Raw genomic sequence first — 24,729 nt, 5'->3', positions numbered from 1 at the left:
ACAATAGCACCTACAGCCCCCTTGCTCCCCAAATCAACTATAGATCTGATTAATCCTTCATTATTAAATTCGCTTGGGCAAGTTTATAACAGCCATGTCTCACAAAGGCCTCTGAAAACAATAAATGTTTATTTGACTAGAAATGCAAAATATATTTCCAAAATGATATTTTATAGTAAGATTTTAAGACCCAGCACTCAGGTTAACATATTGCTTTAAACAATAAAGATGTGTATCAGCATTTCCCCAAAAGGATAGCATTACGCTCCAAGAAATTTTGCATGGTGACGTCAGATTCAATTTAACTTTCTGATGACACAAGGGACAACTACCCTGGATTCATGTCCACATTGCGATGCCATTCTCTAGTCATATCCAATATTAAAATGATTTGTTTTTATAGTTTAACTCATAAAACTGAAAAAAGATGTCAAGGCATCCCTAACAAAATGTCACACTCCAAAAAGTCTGCAACCAGACAGATATCAGCCCCTAAAGGGCATAACAAAAAAAGACAACAAAAAAGAGTTACCTAACTTTCATACCTGTTGTTCTTTGCAATGTGTTGCTCAGGTCCATTCCAATTAGGTGTGTGCATGCCACATGCACAGTCACCAGAAGGTTTTTTTCCCCTAGCAGTACCCGTTGGGTCGGCTGTGGAGCCCCCTCGAGTTGTGCCTTCATGGCGCTGCATATAGGGCCCTGCCGACCCGCCACCTCTCCAGCTCCTTCTTGCTGGATTACTCTGACAGAGGGGAAGGCAGGTGAGTTTGAAATGGACGTGAGCAACACATCTTGAAAAACAACAGTTACGAAAGATAGGTAACCATTTTTCCTTCGGGTGCTTGCTCATGTAACGCGATTCCAATTAGGTGACTCCCAAGCCTTACCTAGGAGGTGGGGTCGGAGTTCATGGAATCGCTGATTGAAGCGCTGCTCTGCCGAATGTTGCATCATTCCTGGCATGATGGGTGATAGCATAATGGGAAGTGAAAGTGTGAACCGAGGACCACGGTTCTGCTCTACAGATCTCCTGGACCAGGACTTGGGCCAGAAAGGCCGCTGAGGAAGCCTGAGCTCTGGTGAAATGCAGGGGCAGGGACCTTTGCCAGGTCATAGCATGCCCGGATACAGGACATGATCCATGATGATATCCTTTAGGAGGATACCAGGAGACCCTTCACCCAGTCCACCTCCATGACAAACAGCTGCATCAACTTGTGGAACGGCTTTGTTTGTTTAATATAAAAAGCCAATGCCCACCAAATGTCTAGGTAGTGAAGCCTCTGTTTGGGACTACTGCCTTTGGGAAAAAGACTGGAAGAAATATGTCTTGGCTGGCATGGAAATTTGAGACTGCGTTTGGGAGGAACGATGGGTGAGGCGGAAGCTGCACCGTGTCCTTGTAAAAGATGGTATAGGGAGGGTCAGATGTGAGGGCCTTCAGCTCAGATACCCTCCTGGCTGAAGTTATTGCGATTAAGAAAGCCACTTTATAAGAGCAGTGAACATGTCACTAAGAGCTCAAACAGAGGCCCCATCAGCCTCGAGAGCACCAGGTTAAGGTCCCAAGCCGGGGTTGGCCAATGGATTTGAGGATATAGCCTGTCTAGTCCTTTAAGAAAACATTGCACCATCGGGCTAGCGAAGATGGAGCGGCCCCCCTCTCCTGGGTGGAAAGCTGAGATGGCAGCCAAGTGAACCTTTACTGACGAGTGTGACAAGCTCTGCTGTTTCAACTTTAGCAGGCAGTCCATGATAAAGCATGGAGAGCTCTAGTGCCCTCCAGATGAGGCCGGAAAGTCTGACACAGCACATAAACTGCTCTCAGCTCCGTGACATTGATGTGAAGCAACAGTTCCTCTGGAGACCAGAGGGGCATGGTTTGGAGAAGTCGACCCCTGCACATACCATTTGGAGGTCGAGCCACCACTGAAGAGACTTGAGAACCCACAGTTGAAGTGTGACTACCATCTAGGCTGCATCTACTCGGTCGATACACGGATGCTAGTCAAACCTGGAGAGGTCTGAGTCCGAGCCTCATGTGTTGCACCACATATGTACAAGATGCCATGTGTCCCAGGAGTTTCAAGCAACTCATTGCTGTGGTTATAGGGAATCCTCTGATATCCTGTATGATATCATGAATGGCCTGGAAGCGGGACTGAGGTAGGGACACTCTGGCCTGTCTTTAGTCTAGCACTGCCCTGTAAACTCTATTCTCTGAGTAGGGGTGAGTGTTGACTTTTGAGTGTTTAACAGGAGGCCCAGTGTGTCGAAAGTGGATCTTATCAGGGTGACCGGTTGATCCACTTGTGTCCTGAAATGGCCCTTCACTAACCAGTAGTCGAGGTATGGAAATACGTGAACTTGACTTTGCCACAGGAAGGCAGCCACGACTGACAAGCACTTGGTGAACACCCAAGATGTGATGACAGGCCAAATGGGAGTACTGTGAATTGGTAGTGCATGTCCACCACTACAAACCTTAGGAAGCGCCTATGAGGTGGGATTATGGAAATGTGGAAGTATGCGTCCTTCAAGTCGAGGACAGCATACCAATCTCCTGGATCCAGGAACAGGATAATGGTGGCCAAAGAGATCATACAAAACTTTAGTTTCTTAATGAACCTGTTGAGGTTGCGCAGGTCAAAGATGGGTCTGAGGTCCCCCACCTTTGCTTTCGGTATTAGGAAATAATGGGAGTGGAACCCCTTGCCCCTGAGCTCCAGTGGAACCTCCTTTATAGCTCATGACAGTAGGAAGGTTCGTATCTCCTGTACAAGGAGTTGCTCGTGAGAAGGGTTCCTGAAGAGGGTGGAGGGGGCGAGGAGAATTGGAGATAATATCCCATTTCTACTGTGCAAAGGACCCAATGGTCCGAGGTGATTTGGGACCATGCCTGGTAGAAATGTGACAGACGTGTTGAAAAGGGGAAAGAAGGATGTAGTGCTCGGGTTGGTATGACACCCCCAGGCACATCTTCAAAAGGCCTGCCTGGGGCCCAGTGGTTGCCTGGATGACCGAGACACCTGGTTGTTCGGGGGTTGGGGCTGGTGATGCTGGTTGTGATTTCTGCCCTGCCTGCAATTGTGGTCCTGACACGGCCGGGGCATAGCCTGAGGCCTAAACTGTCTACACTGGGTGGTTGGGCGTGTGCAGCCCCACAGATCTCAGAGTGACACGGGAGTCTTTCAAGCTATGCAGCTTCGAGTCTGTTTTCTCTCAGAACAGCATGGCGCCTTCGAATGGGAGATCTTGTATAGTTTGTTGGGCCTCTGTGGGGAGGCCCGAGGCACGCAGCCAGGAGCAACGTCGCATTGCAATGCCTGAGGACATGGTGTGAGTGGCCAAGTCTGCTGAGTTCAGTGCGGCCTGCAGTGATGTCCTGGCCACAGCCTTACCCTCATCCACTAGGGCCAAAAATTTGGACTTGGAACCCACTGTGAAAAGGTCTGAAAATCTGGACATTGCATCCCATGATTTAAAATTGTAGCCGCTAAGGATCGCGTGCTGATTTGTAATGCAAAGCTGGAGCCCTCTGCTGGAGTATATCTTCCTCCCGAAGAGATCCAGAGTCTTCCTGTCCTTAGCTCGAGGAGTAGGCCCCTGCTGCCCTTGCCTCTCCCTCGCATTAACCACCGCCACCACCACTGAGTCTGGCGGGGAATGAGAAAATAGGTATTTGTAACCCTTGGAGGGTATGAAATATTTTCTTTTGACCCCCTTCACTGTGAGAGTCAGAGAGGTAGGAGATTGCCACAAAGTTCTGGGGAAGTGCCACCCTGGTGGGACTCAACGGGGATAAAATGTGCACCATTGGGTCCGACGCTTTGGTAACCTCCTCTATCTGGATGCCCAGATTCTGAGCCATCTGCCTCAAGAGTTGCAGGAGGGCTCTGCTGTAAGGTGGGGGAGGGCCCGAGGAGGTTCCCGCCATCATCTCGTCGGGTGAAGATGACGAGAAGGCCCATGCCAGGGAGGGTCCCTCCTGCCCATCTGGCTCCACAAAGCAGCCTCTGTTGTCTGCCGCTGCCCCCATCGCAGTGCTGGCCATTGTGCCCTCTGTGGCACTGACCGTTGTGGCAGTGGCGGTGCCAGCACTGCACTGACAGTGGTAGCCGATACCCGTGAGGGGTCCCTAGTCCTGGATGCAGCCCTTCCCTCAGATGCAACCAAGAAGTGCCTGGAGATAGACTCCTGCGACTGATGGTACGCCCATGGGGTCCAAAAAGGCCACGGCACCGGCATTTGCACTGGCACCTGCCATTGCACTGGCCACAGCACCAGAGGGAAGATCTGTGCCATATTCACAGTCAGAGTTTCGCCAGCTCTGTGCCGGCTCCTTCAGGACACATAGGAGTCTGCCTCAGAATTGGACTCCGAGGAGTTCAAACGTGGTGACCAAGATGGTACCGTGCTGGGGAGATGGAGAGCAGTGCCGCGTCATTGCTGGTTTCCCCCTGGACTGCACCAGTGCTGGAGACTTCGGGACCGGTGCCCTCTCACATTGGTCAGGAGAGTGCGGACCCGTCAGGGCTATGAGATCCCTGTCCGCCTTGAAAGTCTCCAGCATGGAGGGAAGGTCTACGTCCTCCACTGGGCCCTCCTCAAGTGGCACCAGACTTGACGGGCCCCACTGTGGGCCCGGAATCGACTGTGCCAGCTGCTGTGCATGTGGGGAGGAGTGGCCTGCCACAGGTCGCACTCCTTTAGGTAGCTCATGCTCTGATGCTCGAGAGGGGGAATGCCCCGTCCATCTTCTTTTGTGGCACAGGTGACTGAGAGCAGTGCCACGATTACACCCGGGAAGCAGTCTTCAGTGTCGCAGAGTGCCAGTGCCGAAGGTGTCTGACCCCAGCGTCCTTCCTCGGTGCCACGTCCTGGATTGGAGTTGGTGCGCTGCACACTGATGCCAACAAGCCCAGTGCCATGTCCATGGGGCTTGATTCTGGCTGTGGCCGCAGAGCTGCTTCCATCAGCAGCAGCTTCAGCCTGTGATCACTTTCCTTCTTGGTCCCAGGGTAGAAATTCCTACAAATTTTGCACCTGTCCGTTTGATGGGACTCTACCAGGCACTTCAGACAAGCCGTGTGTAGGTCGCCCTTTGGCATCGGCTTCTGGCAGGCTCCACATGATTTAAATCCCTGGGACCGAGGCATACCCCGGCCCAGAGAGAGGGAAGGGAAATGGGGGGAAAAACCCTGGTAACAAGGGTTCAGCTAGTCTAAACTAATATCGAAAAACAATTTTTAACTATTTACAGAAATATATGTACAACAAGCAAGCTAGAGGATTGCATGTTTGGACGACAGAAGAAACGCTCCAACGACTGTCACTGGCAGTAAGAAGGAATTGGAGAGGTGGTGGGTCGGAAGCGCCCTATATGTGGCGCTATGAATGCGCAACGCCAGGGGGCTCCATAGCTAACCTGATGGGTACTGCTAAGGGAAAAACCTTCTGGTGACTGCATGTGGCACACACACCCCTAATTGGAATCGACATGAGTAAGCACTCGAAGAACCACCAATCTTCATGCAACATCTGCTCCACATCTGGCATACAATTCTAAGAGAGACATGTATTGAGTGCTGACACTCAGATTTAATTAAACAGAAGCCATACTGTTGTACATTTGATTGAATTTATCTTTTGAGTGCTAAGTCACAACACAGAACTAATATTTTGTTGAGGTCCAAGGAGCTGGTTTCATTGTTTTAGCCAAGTGTTTAAGGATAGACAAGACTTCACGCAGGGGCATTATATATACACAGGTCCCATTGGGAACCATCACTACTTGTGTGAGTAAAACCTCTGGCTTAATAAATAAATATTAAATGCCACAAACAGAAAAATTTAACAAAATTACTCACAAAATAGCAATTATTCAGGCAGTATATCAGGAATGAACGTATATTTTTCTGTTGGCTAAGAACATGAGTAACTTTATATGTAGCTGCAGTATTTTGGGCCTGTACAAGGGGCTTGTACAGGCCCAAAATACTGCAGGCTGAGTCATCACATGCCCACAGAGAGATATTAATTCTAGGAAGAAACTTGCCAGGTCAGAAAACCCAAAAGTAAATAAGCTAAAAATAGCAACTCTGGGAAGCACTGAGACAATGTAGCTTATCAAGAATGAAGTCTAGATGAAAAATAAAGTTTTATAACCAAAACTAACAATCAGAGATACATCAGTACTGCAGACAATAATTAGGAATAGACTCACCAGTTTCTCTCTACTGACTATCAGCAACCCACGGGCTCCATTGATCTGAGCTAGCCTGACTTTCTCATAGAAGGTGCAGTTCCCCCGCATCACCATAGGGATTCTGTTATGAAATCCCCCATCTGGTACATCAGAAGGAGAACACAAGACAGATGCTGTTTGATCCTGAAGCTGCAAGAGGGACTGGAGAGGAAGAAACATTAGTTGAAAAATAAGAATCACTAGTTGAAAAACCAAGAGCAGAAACTATAGGAAAAATATCACTCTTAATTTCTTTATATTAAGCAAGAATTGCCGTGTACAAAACAAAACAATCCCCCCCCCACACAACTCCAGGATCTAAGGAACAGGAACAAATATCTGAATTTAAGTTACAGTAAAACACAACACTTATACAGACACGCCCCCCCCCCCTTGGGTTATGCAAACCCAACTTACACAAATCCACACTTAGGGAAAAAGTTCCCTAAACTAAAAAGTCAGGGAGCATCTGTATTAAAATGATGTCAAGGTTACTTTGAACATTCAAGTCAGGAAACGAAAGCCATAGAGTTTTCACAGTAGCATGAACTGTGACATGCTGCCCATCTTATCTTGTATTATAGACAGTACTATTAGCACCACCTATCGTTAACATTGCCCAACACTTAATATTACAAGACCCTATTTTCAGTTGCTTATAGCTTTGCCAATCTTTAACAATTTGGTCTGAAATTTTCCAAAGTGAGCATCTGCCCCAGGCTGAATTTTTTTTTGGAAATTTACAGTTAAAATAGTCCAGCTGTTTCCAAGAATAAGACTGGGGAGAAATGTTTTGCCAATGTTAAAAAAAAAAAAAAGAATCATACAATTGTTTTATTGAGAAACCTTAGCAATGTCATGCTTGATGCAGGGAACTGACATTTTGCAAGGGGGGGGGGGGTGTCGGCCCGGTGTCAGCATTGTGCTGTTTGCCATTCTCATGCAAATTTGCCCAAACTTGGACAAGTTGTAAGCTTTCGAAAAATCTCAGTCTGCACATTCTCAGTAGAAACTTCTGAGAGCTAAGAAGCTAAATTATCCAATGATTGCATCTGTACTGAAGGTCCATCCCAGAGATTCAAGGCCCGAGCAAGACTTTCCCTGTAATTCAGGGTGTATAAAAACTAATGATTTAAAAAAAATAATCTTTTTTTAATTTAAATTGGATTGTTATTTAAAATTGGGTTTTTTATTTTGTTATTTAAATTATAATGTTTTTCTTTTACAAAATTTACCTGTTTAAAGTGAAATCTGAATTTAATACAAAATATTTTAAGGCCTAAACTTTAATTATAGTCTTAAAACATTTAAATAAAAATTAAATATGCTGAATTATAACATTAGAATGGCAATACTGGGTCAGACCAACGGCTCATCTAGCCCAGTATCCTGTCTTCTGATAGAGAGAATGAACAGAACAGGGCAATTTTGCAGTGGGGCGTGTCAGCGAGTCTTCCTCCCTCCTGTGCACTGAGCTGTCCCCTCCATCTTGGTTGCTGGTGACAGGGTATGGATGTGCTATTTTGCAGTGGGGAATTGGGAGACTCCCCTCCCCAGGGCATTGACCTGTCCCCTTCCCCTCTCCTGTCTTTGCTGTCCATGCTAGGAGCCACCCACCCCCTCCATTGCAGGCTGCACACAGTGCCCTCCCCATCCATCCCTTGACAGAGTGGAGTATGAAACTGCCAGGGGGAGCATCTCAGCCTGTCCCTGGCAGCAGGCTCGCTCAGCCATTTTGCTGACTAGGGGCTCCCCTGCCAAATCCAGGGCTTCCCTGTCCCATTCCTCCAAACTTGGGTTCCCCCTCCAACTGACCTTCCCCCTACCAACAACATGGCTGTCCCATCCCTTCCAAAACACACTTAATTCTTCATAGGCCTTTGGTCAAATGATGCTCTCCATAACAGCAACAGCTGCTTAGGAGCAACATAGCAAAAGGGCACCAATATGTTGCTACTAACGAGTGTCTACTGTATGTTGAACAGCATAGGTCCTAGTACAGATCCTTCAGGGATCCCGCTATTTACCTCTCTCCATTGTGAAAACTGACCATTTATTCCTACCCTTTATTTCCTGTCTTTTAACCATTTACTGATCCAGGAGAGGATCTTCCCTCTTATCCCAGGATTATTTACTTGGCTTAAGAGTCTTTGGTGTGGGACCTTATCAAAGGTCCAGTACACTATATCCACTGGATCATCCTTGTCCACATGTTTGTTGACTCCCCCAAATAATTCTAGTAGATTGGTGAGGAATGATTTCCCTTTACAAAAGCTGTGTTTGACTCTTCCCCAATATATTGTGTTTATCTATGTGTCTGACAATCCTGTTCTTGACTATAGTTTCAACCAATGTGCCTGGCACACAAGTTAGGCTTAACGGCCTGGAATTGCTAACATTGCCTCTGGAGCCTTGTTTAAAAATTTAAAAATTTGTTTAAAGCATTACTTTATCTATTTGCCATTCATCTGATTTAAGTGGTAGTTTACATACCAGACTTAGTAGTTCAGCAATTTCATATCTAAGTTCCTTCAGAATGCTTGAGTGATACCATCTGGTCCTGATGACTTATTACTGTTACCAATTTGTTCCAATATCTCCTCTACTGACACCTCAATCTGGGACAGTTCCTCAGATCTGTTACCTAAAAATAGTGACTCGGACGTGGCAATCTCCTTCACATCCTCTTCTTCAGTGAAGACTGATGCCAATAATTCATTTAGCTTCTCTGCAAAAGCCTTGTCTTCTTGTAGTGCTCCTTTAGCAGCTTGATCGTCCAGTGGCCTCACTGATTGTTTGGCAGACTTCCTGCTTCTGATGTACTAAAAATGATTTTGCAGTTAATTTTTGTCTTTTGCTAGTTGCTTCATATTCTTTTTGGGCCAGCCTGATTATAATTTTACATTTGACTTGCCAGAGTTTATGCTCCTTTCTATTTTTCTCGAAAAGATCTGACTACCCCTCTTTAAGGGATTTCTTTTTTGTCTCTAAACACTGATTTTACTCTCTTTAGCTGTGGTGGCATTTTTTTTTTGGTCCTTTTTTTTTAAATTAAATTATTATTTGGGATATAGATTTAGTCTGAGCCTCTATTATGGCGTTTTTTAATAGTTTCCACGCAGCTTGCAGGCATTTCACTTTTGTGACTGTTCCTTTCAATTTCAATTTAACTAGTTTTCTCAGTTTTGTGTAGTTCCCCTTTCTTGAAGTTAAATGCCACTGTGATGGGTTTCTTTGGTATCCCCCCCCCCCACCCACAAGGATGTTAAATTTAATTACATTATGGTTGTTAATACTGAGCGGTTCAGCTATACTCACCTCTTGGACCAGATCCTGTGCTCCACTTAGGATTGAACCAAGAACTGCTTCTCCCCTTGTGGATTCCAAGACTAGCTGCTCCTAGAAGCAGTCATTAATGGTGTCTACAATTTTTATCTCTGCATCATGTCCTGAGGTGATGTGTACCCAGTCAATACGAGGATACTTGAAATTTCCTATTATGATTGGGTTTTTTGTTTTTGTAGCCTCTCTAACCTCCCTGAGCATTTCATAGTCACTATCATCATCTTGGTCAGTTGGCAGGTAGTATATTCCTACTGCTATACTCTTATTATTCAAGCCTGGAATTTCTATCCATAGAGATTCTATGGTATAGTTTGAGTCATTTAAGATTTTTACTGTATTTGACTCCATGAGCCTCGATCAAAAACTTTGAATTAAAAGCTGCTTTTCTGTGCAAAGAAAGAATCAGGGGGGGGAAAAAAATCTAACTTTTGAGGTCAAGCTTTATAAATATGGCACAATAGGTCACATAGTAAGAGCTTGGTCCTGTGGGAGACCCAAGGGCTCTACTACTGGGTGAAAGAAACGGGCAAAGTCACAATCGTTGGGACCCAGCCTCTGGCTCCAAGAGATATACTGTACACAATATATAGGGTTGCCAACTTTCTAATTGCACAAAACCGAACACCCTTGCCCCATCCCTGCCCTGAGACCTCACCTCTGCCCCACCCTCCACTCACTCCTGCCCCACTACCTCAGTTGCTCACTCTCCCCGACCCTCACTCACTTTCACTGGGCTGGGGGTGCGGGCTCCAGGGAGTTGCCAGAAATGAGGGGTTCAGGGTGTGGGAGGGGGCTCCAGGCTGGGGCAGGGCGTTGAGGTATGGGAAGGGGTGAGAGCTCCAGCTGGGGGTGCAGGCTTTTGGGTGGGGCTGGGGATGAGGGGCTTGGGGTGCAGGAAGGAGCTCTGGGCTGGGGAAAATGTTTGGAATGCGGGAGCAGGCTCAGGCAGGGGACTGGAGTGTGGAAGGGGGTGGAGCTCCAGCCAGGTGACGCTTACCTCAGGCAGCTCCCGGTCGGCAACACAGTGTGGTTAAGGCAGGCTTCCTGCCTGCCCTGGCTCCGCGCTGCTCCCGGGAAGCAGCCGGCATGTCCAGCCCCTAGGCGGAGGCGTGGCTGGGCTGCTCTGCACAGTGCGCACTGCCCAGGCCTGCAGGTGCCGCCCCCACAGCTCCCATTGGTCACAGTTCCCAGCCAATGGGAGCTGTGGAGCCAGTGCTAGAAGCGGGGGCAGCATATGCTGCTTCTCTGATTGCCCCTGCACCTTGGGGCCACAGCAGAGCCTACCTTAGCCCTGCTACGCTGTCGACCGGACGGAACAATCAGCGGTGCTGACCAGAGCCGCCAGGGTCAAAAATTGGACGCCTGGCAACCCTAATTGTGTATCTCACAAAGATCATCTACTGAGCCTTCCTAGGTGGTCTCATATTCCCTCCTTGAGGTATGACTGTCTCAGTTCTCAAATTATGAATATTTGAGACATCACCCACCATGACACCTCTCCATCTAATGGAAAAAACCACACTGATCTGCTCAGTGACTACCAGCCCTTCTAGATGGTTATGGGCATTTCATGTAAACAGCTTTGCTCTGTCTCCTTGCACGTGTACACAGATAAAAACAGAAATCCATTCATTTTGCAATTGCCTCCCTCTGTCGCTAAACAAATAAAATACTGCAGTGCAAAAGGCATGTGGGTTACTCAAGCAGAAGTCTTCGATTGTTGTTAGTTCTCTTGTTTTTTTTGGGGTAGGGCTGAGGTGGGGGGTTATGTAACTAGGGAAAAGGAGCAGAGTGTGCAACCAAAAAGGATCAACACTGGTGTGAATGCAGGAGATTGTGGGCAGAAGGACTAAATTCTTCAGAGTACAGTCTCTAATGTTGATTTTTAACAGCTGGGAACTGGGGGAAAAATACTACCATGGCTGCAGATTGTAAGAGACCCCTATTTGGGAATATTTTCAAGAAATTCTGTTCCTTTGGGTAGAAGAGGATCACACACCAAATATAAACAGGGCAACAAAAAGATGCAAGGCCTGGTTGTCAGAATGAAACAGCATTATAAAAAATGCTCCTCAGAAGACAGTGACTTTGAAGATGATGATGTAGACATGTCTGAACAATCTGGGATGAGCTGGTTAGTAAACTTATTTTTGAACCATTTTTATGGACTGCCTATCTGGTTTTACTATGCTTGTAAATGATAGATTATTGTCATAAATTTGTGTTTTGGGTGGATTACTAGTGAATTTAAAAAATGTTTGTGTTCAAAATATGTTGATTTGTTGTGGGAGTATTTATCAAATATATTTTTACTATTATTGCTGAACTTCTTAAATGATTTTTTTATTGCTCTATATAATCAAACATCCTAAGTGAAGAGTTTTTGTTTAAAAGTAAAGTTTTATTAGGCATTTATGAATTTTCACATTTAAAAATGCTTTTTTCACCCGGCTCCGAGAGATAAGGATTATCTAAATCTATGTAAACCCTTATGATTTATTAACTTTATGTATGTATAAATATTTCCTGTCTGTGTGTTCCATTCTATGCATCCGAAGAAGTGAGCTTAGCTCACGAAAGCTTATGCTGAAATAAATTTGTTAGTCTCTAAGGTGCCACAAGTACTCCTGAGTCTACATAAAGCCACACTTTCAAACTGAAGAAAAAGATGGATGCAATCTTCCCATTTTATGCAAATTGTGTGCAGCCCTCGGGTTCCTGGCGAGTTGTCAGTGCAGTGCAGCCCTTAATTTGGGCACCCCGGCTTATATACAAGAGCCAACGTGCAATGTCCTGTAATCAGACAGCACTAAGAGTGAATGCAGTGTGTCAAGGTGGAATGGGGTAACTTTCAGTGTCCTTGATTCAGATTCTCATTGTTCTCAAAGACCCTTCTGAAAAAAAGCTATTACCCTGACAAAGGCCTGGTCTACACTAGCCTGTTATTTCAGAATTAGCCGAGTTATTTATATATATTAAAAAAAAAAAAAAAAAAAAAGATCCCGTCCACATGACCAAACGGGTTTTTTTGATTTAAAGCGCTCTTTAATTCAATTTCTGTACTCCACCTTGGAAAGTGGAGTAGCGCTTAAATCGAGACCGCAATCCCGGGTTAAAGGTATTGTGGATGCAAATCGACATTATTGGCCTCCGGGAGCTATCCCAGGATGCTCCTTTGTGACCGCTCTGGTCAACACTCTCAACTCCAATGCACTAGCCAGGTGGGCAGGAAAAGCCCCGGGAACTTTTGAATTTCATTTCCTGTTTGGTCACCAGCAGCACAGATGACCATCACAGGCGACCATGCAGAGTCCACCATCACAGGAGATCATACAGTCCTGGATTCACAGACGAGCCCCAGCATGGTCCAAACAGGAGGTACTGGGTCTCATCACATGCTGGGGAGATGAGTCTGTTATGGCAGAACTATGTTCCAAAAAAAAGGAACGCAAATACCTACACTAAAGTCTCCAGGGCCATGACGGAAAGAGGCTACTCCAGGGACACAGCAGTTTCGTACAAAAAAAAACAACCAAGGAGCTCAGGCAAGTGTACCAAAAAGCCAGGGAGGCAAACGGGCGCTCTGGGTCACAGCCCCATACATTCCGCTTTTACCATGAGCTCCATGCAATTGTGGGGGGTGATGCCACCACTACCCCACCACTGTCTGTGGATACCTGCAAGGGGGGAGTTGCATGGAGCGAGGAGGTGGAGGAGAGTACACAGGCAAGTGGAGAATCCGTTTCCCCCCCAGCCAGGAACTAATCTTAACGCTGGATCCAATAGCCTCTCCTCACTCCCAAGGCGGGCTCCTCTTCCATGACCCTGGAGAAGGTACTTTTGGTGAGTGAGAGTGTTTGGAGCCACGCGGTGGGGCTGTGGTTAGTGCTGAGTTGTTAGTGTTTACAGTAAATGGCTCATCTCTGCTCTGAGCCTGATCGAAGCCACGTGGTGGTGGTGGTGGTGGGGTGTTGTTGTGTGCAGTGGTCATCCCAGAAAGCCCGTAGGCCCTCCTTTTATATGGCAAACCCACAAGGCATTGCTTGCTGTGGGAAAGGGGGCCCAGCAGTTTGAAACCATTGAAATGAATGTAGAAGAAGCAGAACCCTGCGTGCCCCTAGGGGCTTCCTGCAAGATGAATTTTGTTGCCCGGTCGTGTGTGATGGCTTACTCATACCAAAGTGCCCCCTTTGTTCTCTGAAATGTATTTTTTAAAATACCACCCTCCCTCCCTTTTTCTCCTCCCGCAGGTGCAAATGTTTCAACGTGGCCCCTATCTACTCCGTCCCAGAGGCTGGTCCAGATTAGAAGGCGGAAAAAATGAACTTGGGAGGACATGTTTGCCAAGCTCATGCAGTCCTCCCGCACTGATTGCCTCCATGCATTCAGCTGGGCCCTAACAATTGCGGAGTCCCGCAAAGCATTACAGGAACACGAAGAGAGGAGGGAGGCGCGCGATTAGAGCAGGCAGGATACTATGGTCAAGCTCATGGGGGAGCAAACTGACATGCTCCACTGTACGGTGGACCTAATGCAGGAAAGGCAGCAAGACCACAGACTTCCGCTGCAGCCCCTATATAATCAAACTCCCTCCTCCCCAAGTTCCATAGCCTCCTCACCCAGACGCCCAAGAACACGAGGGGGAAGCTACGGGGACCCACACACTCAACCCCAGAGGACTGCCCAAGCACCAGAAAGCTGGCATATGCAAACTTTTGATTTGGTTTCTGGACTTGTCCTTCCCTCCTCCTCTCCACCCCTACCATTCCTCCCTCCCCGCCCAGGCTACCTTATAATTGCTCTCAATGCGCTGTGCATCAAATAATGAAGAACAGTTTTTAAACAATTTTGACTTTATTTCCTTTCATATATATAGGGTGAGGGTAACTTCAAGAGAAACAAACAACTGTCACACCGTACCCTGGCCAGTCATAAAACTGGCTTTCAAAGCTTCTCTGATGCACAGCGCGCCCTGCTGCGCTCTTCTAATCACCCTGTTGTCTGGCTGTGTGAAACTGGCAGCTAGGCGAGTTGCCTCAACCTCCCAACCCGCCATAAAAGTCTCCCCCTTACACTCACAGATATTGTGGAGCACACAACAAGCAGCAATTACAATTGGAATACTGGTTGTGCTGAGATCTAACCAAGCCAGTACGCTGCGCCAGCGCCCTTTCAAACGTCCAAAAACACACTCCACCCATTCTGCACTTGCTCAGTCTATAGTTGAACTGCTCCTTACTACTGTCCAGGGTGCCTGTGTACGGCTTCAGGAGCCATGGCATTAAGGGGTAGGCTGGGTCCCCGAGGATAACGATAGGCATTTCAACATCCCCAACAGTAATTTTCTGGTCTGGGAAGTAAGTCCCTTCCTGCAGCTGTTCAAACAGACCAGAGTTCCTGAAGATGCGAGCATCATGCACCTTTCCCAGCCATCCCACGTTGATGTCGGTGAAACATCCCTTGTGATCCACCAATGCTTGCAGCATCATGGAAAAGTACCCTTTGTGGTTTATGTACTGGCCACCATGGTGTGCCGGGGCCAAGATGGGGATATGTGTTCCATCTATCGCCCCGCCGCAGTTAGGGAACCCAAGCGCATTAATGCCATCCACAGTGGTCTGCACATTTCCCAAAGTCACTACCCTTGATAGCAGCTGCTCAATGACTGTGTTGGCTACTTGCAGCACAGCAGCCCCTACAGTAGATTTGCCCACTCCAAACTGATTCCTGACTGACTGGTAGCTTTCACGGAGGGAGGAGCGAGTGAGTGACGGCACATACCCAGAAAAACCTGCTAGAATGTTTTTGCCCCATCATGCACTGGGAGCTTAACCCACAATTCCAACGGGCGGCAGAGACTGCGGGAACCGTGGGATAGCAACCACAGTGCAATGCTCCGCCATTCGATGGTAGCCTCGGTACTGTAGATGCACTCCGCCAAATTCACGCACTTTAGTGGGGACACATAACATCGAATGTATGAACTCGATTCAGGAAATTTGAATAAAATAACTTCAAATTAATTTCGTACTGTAGACGTACCCAAAGAAACCACACCACTAAAGAAGCAGAGTAGTGTTTTAATAAAATTTTTAAATCCTCTTTCCTGCTTATCTCCACAGTAAGCTTTGACCAAATATTTTAATTTGGGGTCTCAGATTGAATATAACTGACAAGAAAAAACAACTATGAGTGCAGCTCAGAGGACTGGAAGCAAGCAGCAAGATCTTCAAGACTACAGGAAATGAGATCTATATCATAATAGACTATATAAGAAAGCATTACCTAAATGAGATTGTTGCCATTGCTGAACAAACGAGCAGATGAAATTCAACGCTGGTAAATGCAAAGTAATACACATTGGAAAAAATAATCTCAATTATATAAACACACAATGATGGGTTCTAAATTAGCTGTTACCACCCAAGAGAGAGATCTTGAGGCACTGGGATAGTTCTCTGAAACTTCTGTTCAATGTGCAGCATCAACAGTCAAAAAGGCTAAAAGTATGTGAGGAACTATTAGAAAACCGATAGGAAATAAGACAGAAAATATCATAATGCCGCTATATGAATCCCTAGTGTGCCCATGAGTCCAGTTCTGGTCACCCCATCTCAAAAAGGACAAAGCAGAACTGGAAAAGGCTCACTGAAGGGAAAAAAGATGATCAAGAGTATGGAACAGCTTCCATACAAGGAGAGATTAAAAAAAGATTATGGCTGGTCATCTTAGAAAAGAGACAACTAAAGGGGGATATGATAGAGGCCTACAAAATTATGAATGGTGTAGAAAAAGTGAATAGAGAAGTATTATTTACCCTTTCACACAATACAAAAAACAGGGGTCATTCGATGAAATTAGTAGGCAGCAGATTTAATACAAACATAAGGAAGTACTTTTTCCACACAACTAACCTTTGGAACTCAATGCCATGGGATGTTGTGATGGCCAAAAGTATATCAGGGTTCAAAAAAAGAACTGGGTAAGTTCATGGAGGATAGATCTATTAATGGCTATTGGTCAGGGACACAACCCTGAGCTCAGAGCAACCCTAAAACTTTGAATACCAGAAGCTGGGAGTGAAAGACGGGGGTGGATCACTCCATAATTGCTCTGTTCTGTACACTCCCCCAGAAGCTCTGATATGGGCCACTGTCAGAGATTGAACACTGGGCAAGATGGACCATGGTTTGACCCACTATGCCAGCTCTTATGTTATGTATGTTCTAATGAAGTTACCTTTAAGAAATTTTCAGAACATTAATAAATCAAATTACAATAACACTGCAACATACTGCACAATAACATGAAAACCCCAAACAAGTCTCAAAGCTGCTTTCTCAGTATTCCAGGGTAAAAATGAGTAATTCAAAAGATTACAAAATTAAAGCCTTAATGAAATACAGTATTTTGTGTAACCAGTCTTATGTAACTTTGTTGCAAAAATCTGCACATTTCTGTCTGTTCAGCGCAGATTACATAAGAACATAAGAACATAAGAAAGGCCGTACCGGGTCAGACCAAAGGTCCATCTAGCCCAGTATCTGTCTACCGACAGTGGCCAATGCCAGGTGCCCCTGAGGGAGTGAACCTAACAGGCAATGATCAAATGATCTCTCTCCTGCCATCCATCTCCATCCTCTGACGAACAGAGGCTAGGGACACCATTCTTACCCATCCTGGCTAATAGCCATTTATGGACTTAGCCACCATGAATTTATCCAGTCCCCTTTTAAACATTGTTATAGTCCTAGCCTTCACAACCTCCTCAGGTAAGGAGTTCCACAAGTTGACTGGAAGAAGAACTTCCTTTTATTTGTTTTAAACCTGCTGCCTATTAATTTCATTTGGTGACCCCTAGTTCTTATATTATGTGAATAAGTAAATAACTTTTCCTTATCCACTTTCTCAACATCACTCATGATTTTATATACCTCTATCATGTCCCCCCTTAGTCTTCTCTTTTCCAAACTGAAGAGTCCTAGCCTCTTTAATCTTTCCTCATATGGGACCTTCTCTAAACCCCTAATCATTTTAGTTGCTCTTTTCTGAACCTTTTCTAGTGCTAGAATATCATTTTTGAGGTGAGGAGACCACATCTGTACACAGTATTCGAGATGTGGGCGTACCATGGATTTATAGAAGGGCAATAATATATTCTCAGTCTTATTCTCTATCCCCTTTTAATGATTCCTAACATCCTGTTTGCTTTTGACCGCCTCTGCACACTGCGTGGACATCTTCAGAGAACTATCCACGATAACTCCAAGATCTTTTCCTGACTTGTTGTAGCTAAATTAGCCCCCATCATGTTGTATGTATAGTTGTTATTTTTTCCAATGTGCATTACTTTACATTTATCCACATTAAATTTCATTTGCCATTTTGTTGCCCAATCACTTAGTTTTGTGAGATCTTTTGAAGTTCTTCACAATCTGCTTTGGTCTTAACTATCTTGAGCAGTTTAGTATCATCTGCAAACTTTGCCACCTCACTGTTTACCCCTTTCTCCAGATCATTTATGAATAAATTGAATAGGATTGGTCCTAGGACTGACCCTTGGGGAACACCACTAGTTACCCCTCTCCATTCTGAGAATTTACCATTAATTCCTACCCTTTGTTCCCTGTCCTTTAACCAGTTCTCAATCCATGAAAGGACCTTTCCTTTTATCCCATGACAGCTTAATTTACGTAAGAGCCTTTGGTGAGGACCTTGTCAAAGGCTTTCTGGAAATCTAAGTACACTATGTCCACGGATCCCCTTGTCCACATGTTTGTTGACCTTCAAAGAACTCTAATAGATTAGTAAGACACGATTTCCCTTTACAGAAACCATGTTGACTATTGCTCAAGAGTTTATGTTTTTCTATGTGTCTGACAATTTTATTCTTTACTATTGTTTCAACTAATTTGTTAGACTTACCGGTCTGTGATCACCCCTAGAGCCCTTTTTAAATATTGGCGTTACATTAGCTAACTTCCAGTCATTGGGTATTTAAAGGACAGGTTACAAACCTTAGTTAATAGTTCTTCACATTTGAGTTCTTTCAGAACTCTTGGGTGAATGCCATCTGGTTGACTTGTTAATGTTGAGTTTATCAATTAATTCCAAAACCTCCTCTACTGATACTTCAATCTGTGACAGTTCCTCAGATTTGTCACCTACAAACGCCAGCTCAGGTTTGGGAATCTCCTAACATCCTCAGCTGTGAAGACTGAGGCAAAGAATCCATTTAGTTTCTCAATGACTTTATCATCTTTAGCGCTCTAAGCGCTTTGTATTTTCATCATCAAGGGGCCCCACTGGTTGTTTAGCAGGCTTCCTGCTTCTGATGTACTTAAAAACATTTTGTTATTACCTTTGGAGTTTTTGGCTAGCCGTTCTTCAAACTCCTCTTTGGCTTTTCTTATTACACTCTTGCACTTAAGTTGGCAGCGTTTGTGCTCCTTTCTATTTGCCTCACTAGGATTTGACTTCCACTTTTAAAGGAAGTCTTTTATCTTTCACTGCTTCTTTTACATGGTGGTTAAGCCACGGTGGCTCTTTTTAGTTCTTTTACAGTTTTTCTTAATTTGGGGTATACATTGAAGTTGGGCCTCTATTATGGTGTCTTTAAAAGGGCCCACGCAACTTGCAGGGATTTCACTTTAGTCAATGTACCTTTTAACTTTTGTCTAACTAACCCCCTCATTTTTGTATAGTTCCCCCTTTTGAAATTAAAGGCCACAGTGGTGGGCAGTTGGGATGTTCTTCCCACCACAGGGATGTTGAATGCTATTGTATTATGGTCACTATTTCCAAGCGGTCCTGCTATAGTTACCTCTTGGACCAGCTCCTGCGCTCCACTCAGGATTAAATCTAGAGTCGCCCAGCTGCTCCCTGAAGCAGTCATTTAAAGTATCGAGAAATTTTATCTCTGCATTTCGTCCTGAAGTGAAATGTTCCCAGTCAATATGGGGATAATTGAAATCCCCCACTATTATTGGGTTCTTAATTTTGATAGCCTCTCTAATTTCCCTTAGCATTTCATCATCACTATTACTGTCCTGGTCAGGTGGTCGATAATAGATCTAATGTTAGATTGCCATTCGTTTCAACAACAGTTTTGCCAAACCACTACAATCCTAACTCTGAGCAGCCACTTCTTTCCTGGGCCTGCCACCTTCATAGCTGTATACTGGTGGTGTGAAATAAATGAATGCAGACTAAGAAGCATGTAAACTTATTGCACAACATGATATAAAGGAATGAGCACAAGTTTGGGAGTCAGGAGCCCCCAAGTTCCGACTCTGCCACTTACTTGTTATCCCCATTGTACCGATGGATGCACAGCATTTGCTGTACACAACTCACAGGAAATGTGTGGGTATTATCATCTGTACAACCCTTTGAATCCATCTAGCACCAGACAAGTGCTAAGTAATATTTCCATATGTGAACAAAATGAGAATTTGGACATAGATCCCAAACGATGAAAGGTTCAGTCTCTAATTATGCATTATGTCAAGCAACCCTAGATATCCACATATTTATGCTGCTCTGTGCCATTTTTGAAAAAGGAATATTTCCCACAATACCTAAAAAAATAAAGAAAAATACCTAATCAAGGTACACAACAACAGAATCTGATATACTCTCAGAACTCTGCCCATTATCATCACCTTCACTGAGTACTGCAGACACTGGGAGAAGCACATTAACTATAGGGGGGAAGGATAGCTCAGTGGTTTGCACATTGGGCCTGCTAAACCCAGGGTTGTGAGCTCAATCCTTGAGGGGGCCACTTAGGGATCTGGGGCAAAAATTGGCCCTGCTAGTGAAGGCAGGGGGCTGGACTCAATGACCTTTCAAGGTCCCTTCCAGTTCTAGGAGATTGGTATATCTCCAATTATTACCTTTATATCCAGAGCATAGCACAGCAATGTATATTTCAGTGACAAATGTATATTTCATGCCACAAAACCAAAAATATTTTCTTTTTCCACCTTGCTCTGTTGTGTGGGACATGATGTCCATTTCTGTATTAATTTAGTTATATTTTAAGACTCCCAGGAACCAGCCTTTGTTTAAAGAGAAAAATTTATCCAACATTTATTAGCTTAACTGCTAAACCTACTAGACAGATGGAAAAATACTGTTACCACCACATCTCCTTACAATTTAGAGTAAAACAGTTAAGTATTGTATTTAATTGTAACATATAAACCAACTATTTAGTATCAATTTAAAAAAAAAAAACTCACTACATCTCTTGGTGGTGTTATACCCTCCCTTTCCTTCTCACCCCCACTCCCCACCCCCATCCTCTTTTCCCCAAATAGTTTATGTAGATTGTTTCAGTGCTTCCTCTTCTTTTTCTTCCCCTCTCCACTCCCCTATATCCCCCAATCTTTTCCTAAACTGTGTTTCCTACTTTTTTTCCTGTGCTTTCTCCCTACAAAAATATTAATATCACAATCTCTCTAAACCTACTAGCCAAAATACAGTATGAAAGATCATGTGGGAAATCAAATGCTTGCCATGCCCCCTCTCCCCAAAGCTGTTAGGAAAAGAGGTGTTGCAATTCCCACCAAGGTGTTGTCCTTGGATCCCACTCAGGATCTCCATATTCTACAGCATCTGAGTAGCAGGTATACAATAAATTTTAGAGCCTCTATCAGTTCCTGCCTGCCACCCCAGAGATGCCTGGCAGTTGTGATGGTGGGGAGGAAGTTTCCATTAATCTATTCCTCCTCCAGCCTCCATTTTTGTGCTTTAATCTCAAGCATTACTCATAGCTTTTCTCAAGGACCACTGTGAAACTGACCTAAAGTTGCTCATAGGTCTGAATAAAGCAGTAAAACCAGACAAGACTGATCTATTTTCACTTTACTGCACCTTAGCAGAACTACGTGACTCTGAAGAGACATTAGAATTCTTTGTCTAATCGTTAGGGAGTATCATTAGTATACAGTATCTGTTTATATTCAATTCACATAAACAAGGTTATCTTTGCAGATATAAGAACTAAACACTTTACTTGCCGGGGCGAGTCCCATTTTCAGTTTTATTAAAGAGCTCTAGTGGTACAAAGGAAGGTTATTTTACAAGACTGGTACACTGGTTAACTTCAACTTATGATTTGTTTTTGGAAAAGTGGATGGTGGCTAAATCATTGGTTTGCTAGAGATTACCTGTGGAAATATACATAAAGCAAAGAATATTTTTGAAATCAAACAAACATTCTAGCCATTGCTTGCCTGACCAGAACCAGTTGAGACTTAACAAGTTCCCTAAAATACGGGAGTCTGTGAACTATGTTCCTCTCTAGGTACTTACAGCTTTTCCTAGGTCATGCGGCAAGTGGGCCCACTGAGAGTTGAAGAGGATACAGTAGTCCTTTCCTTTACTGCTCTCCTTCTCTGAAAGAACATGTACCATGCCATACTCGCAACACACCTGAAAACACAAAACATTTTGTTGAGGTTTCATTAAAAGCAATGAAATATCAAGGCCCTAAAATTGGGAGACTCTCTAATGAAGTTGCTTTGTAATAATTCATAAACAAAACTAGACTTTGAATGAAAAACCCAGGTTAAAGAAGATAAGAAATGCTGACATTAAAGAATCATCATGTTTCCCATAATTCCCCTTTCCCTTTCTAATAGATTAAGGGTAGCACAGAATAACATATACTGATTTATAACAGTAAAATATAAAATGAAGAATTATTAGCGGTAAAATTAAAAGCTTTGTTAACTACATTTTAATGATTTAAAATTATGTATAGTGACTGAGTACAGATGAGGTAACACTTATACCAGCAAGGACTTGGCCTAAGTACAGGTTTTGCCAATTCTTCTTTTATATAGAATTGCTAATTTGCTTAAAATGATATTGCTGGCACAACGTTGTGTTGGAAGATGTAAGTAAGGGATACACAAACGTAATGATAAATAACCACACACACATCCCTTCTGGGAAGACACAGGGATGGCTGACACAAAAACAACACGATTGAGAAATTGCAAAACCAGCAGGAAAAATACAGAAGTTGGGCAACTGAACTTTGCGTATGCATAATGTACAAGTTACCTAAAATCCAAGGATTGATGTGCTAAAAGCCAGTTGAATAAAGATTAAGTAATCTGTAGTGCAGAAATGTATAAAAGACCTAAGTGAACATGGGCCCAAACCGGAGAAACACTGGACCAGAAACTGAAGTACAGGACTGAAGGACCAGACCAAGGAATCAGAGATGGTGACAACTATCATGGAAGATGGAAGAACGTGCCGATGTCCTGGAACATGGTAAATTGGGCACATTTACCAAGTCTGTCTTGTCTGTTATTATTTGTCTGGCATAAATGTATGTCTAGACACTATAAGGGACAATAATTCTGTCTGAAATTGTATAAATAAAGGAGAAAATGGATTAAGCCTAAATTGGGTGGACTTGTGACTCAGTTTCTCAGCTTTTACCCCCAGCAATTTAATTAAGGACAATGAGTATTCCTGAAGATAAAGGTAAGTTTGGGTCGTATCGAGCAGAGTAGAATGTAGACACACCACTTTTCGCTTATGATGGAAAGGAACCTATCAAGCAGAAAGCTGAAGAGGTTACTTGGTTTCAATATCTTTGATTATGGTGACGTGGAACTTTCCATCCTCTCACTTGCACTGCTCAATAAGGGCTTCTGATGTGGTTTAGCAGACTATCTAAGGCTCCTCTTAAGTCGGAAATGCAGTAAGTTCTCTCACACATCAATTACTTTCAGGTCATCATATCTATCTCGATCATACAAATATTGTACCATATAGTCACTACATTTAACAAAAAAGTTACATTCCACAATATTCCATTATTAGGGAATTTTCAAAACAAATGTATAGAAACAAGAAACATCCTAAAAATCTGTTTCACCAAATCTGCCACAGTAACAGAAATGAGAAAGAGAGGGTTTTTTTTTAAATTATTATTAAACAAGTACAAAATAAAAACCTCTCTCCTTTCTTGATTGGCTACCTTACACTTCAAACCTCAGCAATCCCCCTGGATACTGTTGCACACTCCAGTGTGTGACACATGCTTCAAAAATGGGTTCAATACCAGTAGCCTAAGCAGAAAGAAGAATTGAGATAGAGAAAAGAAGATGGCGGCAACTAGAAATACAAAGAAAAAGGAGGGAGCCTTGCAAAGATAAAGACTTTTTATTTTTATCTGGTTCAAATGGTTGTACAGCCAATCTGGAACTGTTTGAAAAATGTTGATTCAAATGACATTTTGTTTCAAAACCTTTGAATCTATCAGAAAGATAATTTTGTTTTATTTTTTTTGTTTTGGTGAGTATGACCCTAATAGCATCCCAATGCAAGAGGGCAGAGGGGATGACTGGTATCTGGTAGTGAATTTCAACTGGCCTGACCAGCTCAGTGTATTCCAATTCACTAACGTCACACCACACTACTTAAAGGCGACATGTAATTTATCAATAGAAAGCTAATAACATACTGATCATTGCTGTGTGATGTGTGTATGGAGGACAAATTCAAAACTAGAAACATATTGGGAATTATTGTCTTAAAGTGTGTCTGCCAAGCAGGGCTGAAGTTATTCCACTCTAGCCAAAGGAATGTGGTTTCGTTACTTGAAGCTATTTCCAAGGTACATTAAGAGACAATGGGAATTCAATGTACATAAAAGGTAAACAGATCCATCAAGACAACAAAAGGAGAAGATAATCACTCAGAATCAGGACAGGGGAAGGAGATTGTAGGAAACATCAATTTGCATTATAGCAAACACCAGCAGGGAAGAAATCAGTATCGAACTTCCTTCATCAGGAGACTCCATTGAGCCTTCCTCACAGCTTGAATGAACTTTACTTTGGACATTGTGGAAGACCTGATGAGAGGGGTGGTCAGCCACCTTGCTGAAAGGTGGTGTGATAAGAATCTTACTTTGAAACAAGATTGTAGTTTTATTAAGATTTAGTCTCTAGAAAGCATTTTTCACTTTTATTTGCTTGTAACCATTTCTGACTCTATCCTTTAGACATGAACTCACTTGACATCCTATTTTCTTTTGTTAATAAACTTGTTTTACTTTTAATCTAAACCAAGCCAGTGCTGTGTTTGGGTGGCAGTTATAA

The 24,729-nt window shown here is 43.8% G+C and overlaps 1 protein-coding gene across 6 annotated transcripts in view; it reads right to left on the bottom strand.

The window, feature by feature from the left end:
• Nucleotides 1-24,729, bottom strand: part of SPPL2B (signal peptide peptidase like 2B) — a 99,272-nt gene that overhangs the window by 43,292 nt on the left and 31,251 nt on the right. For all 6 annotated transcript variants that reach the window (XM_039515180.1, XM_039515177.1, XM_039515178.1 and 3 more), the window contains 2 exons: nucleotides 21,917-22,036; nucleotides 6,230-6,412 (listed from right to left, as the gene is read on the bottom strand). In XM_039515180.1, coding sequence (XP_039371114.1) covers nucleotides 6,230-6,412; nucleotides 21,917-22,018 — 285 coding nt within the window. In that variant the 5' untranslated portion in view covers nucleotides 22,019-22,036. The remainder of the gene's footprint in view (nucleotides 1-6,229; nucleotides 6,413-21,916; nucleotides 22,037-24,729) is intronic.

This window comes from Mauremys reevesii, linkage group 26, assembly GCF_016161935.1.
Source record: "Mauremys reevesii isolate NIE-2019 linkage group 26, ASM1616193v1, whole genome shotgun sequence".
Classification (NCBI taxonomy): Eukaryota; Metazoa; Chordata; order Testudines; family Geoemydidae; genus Mauremys; species Mauremys reevesii.
Note: the sequence above shows the minus strand (reverse complement) of the source record. Positions and strands in the feature narration are given on the sequence as shown.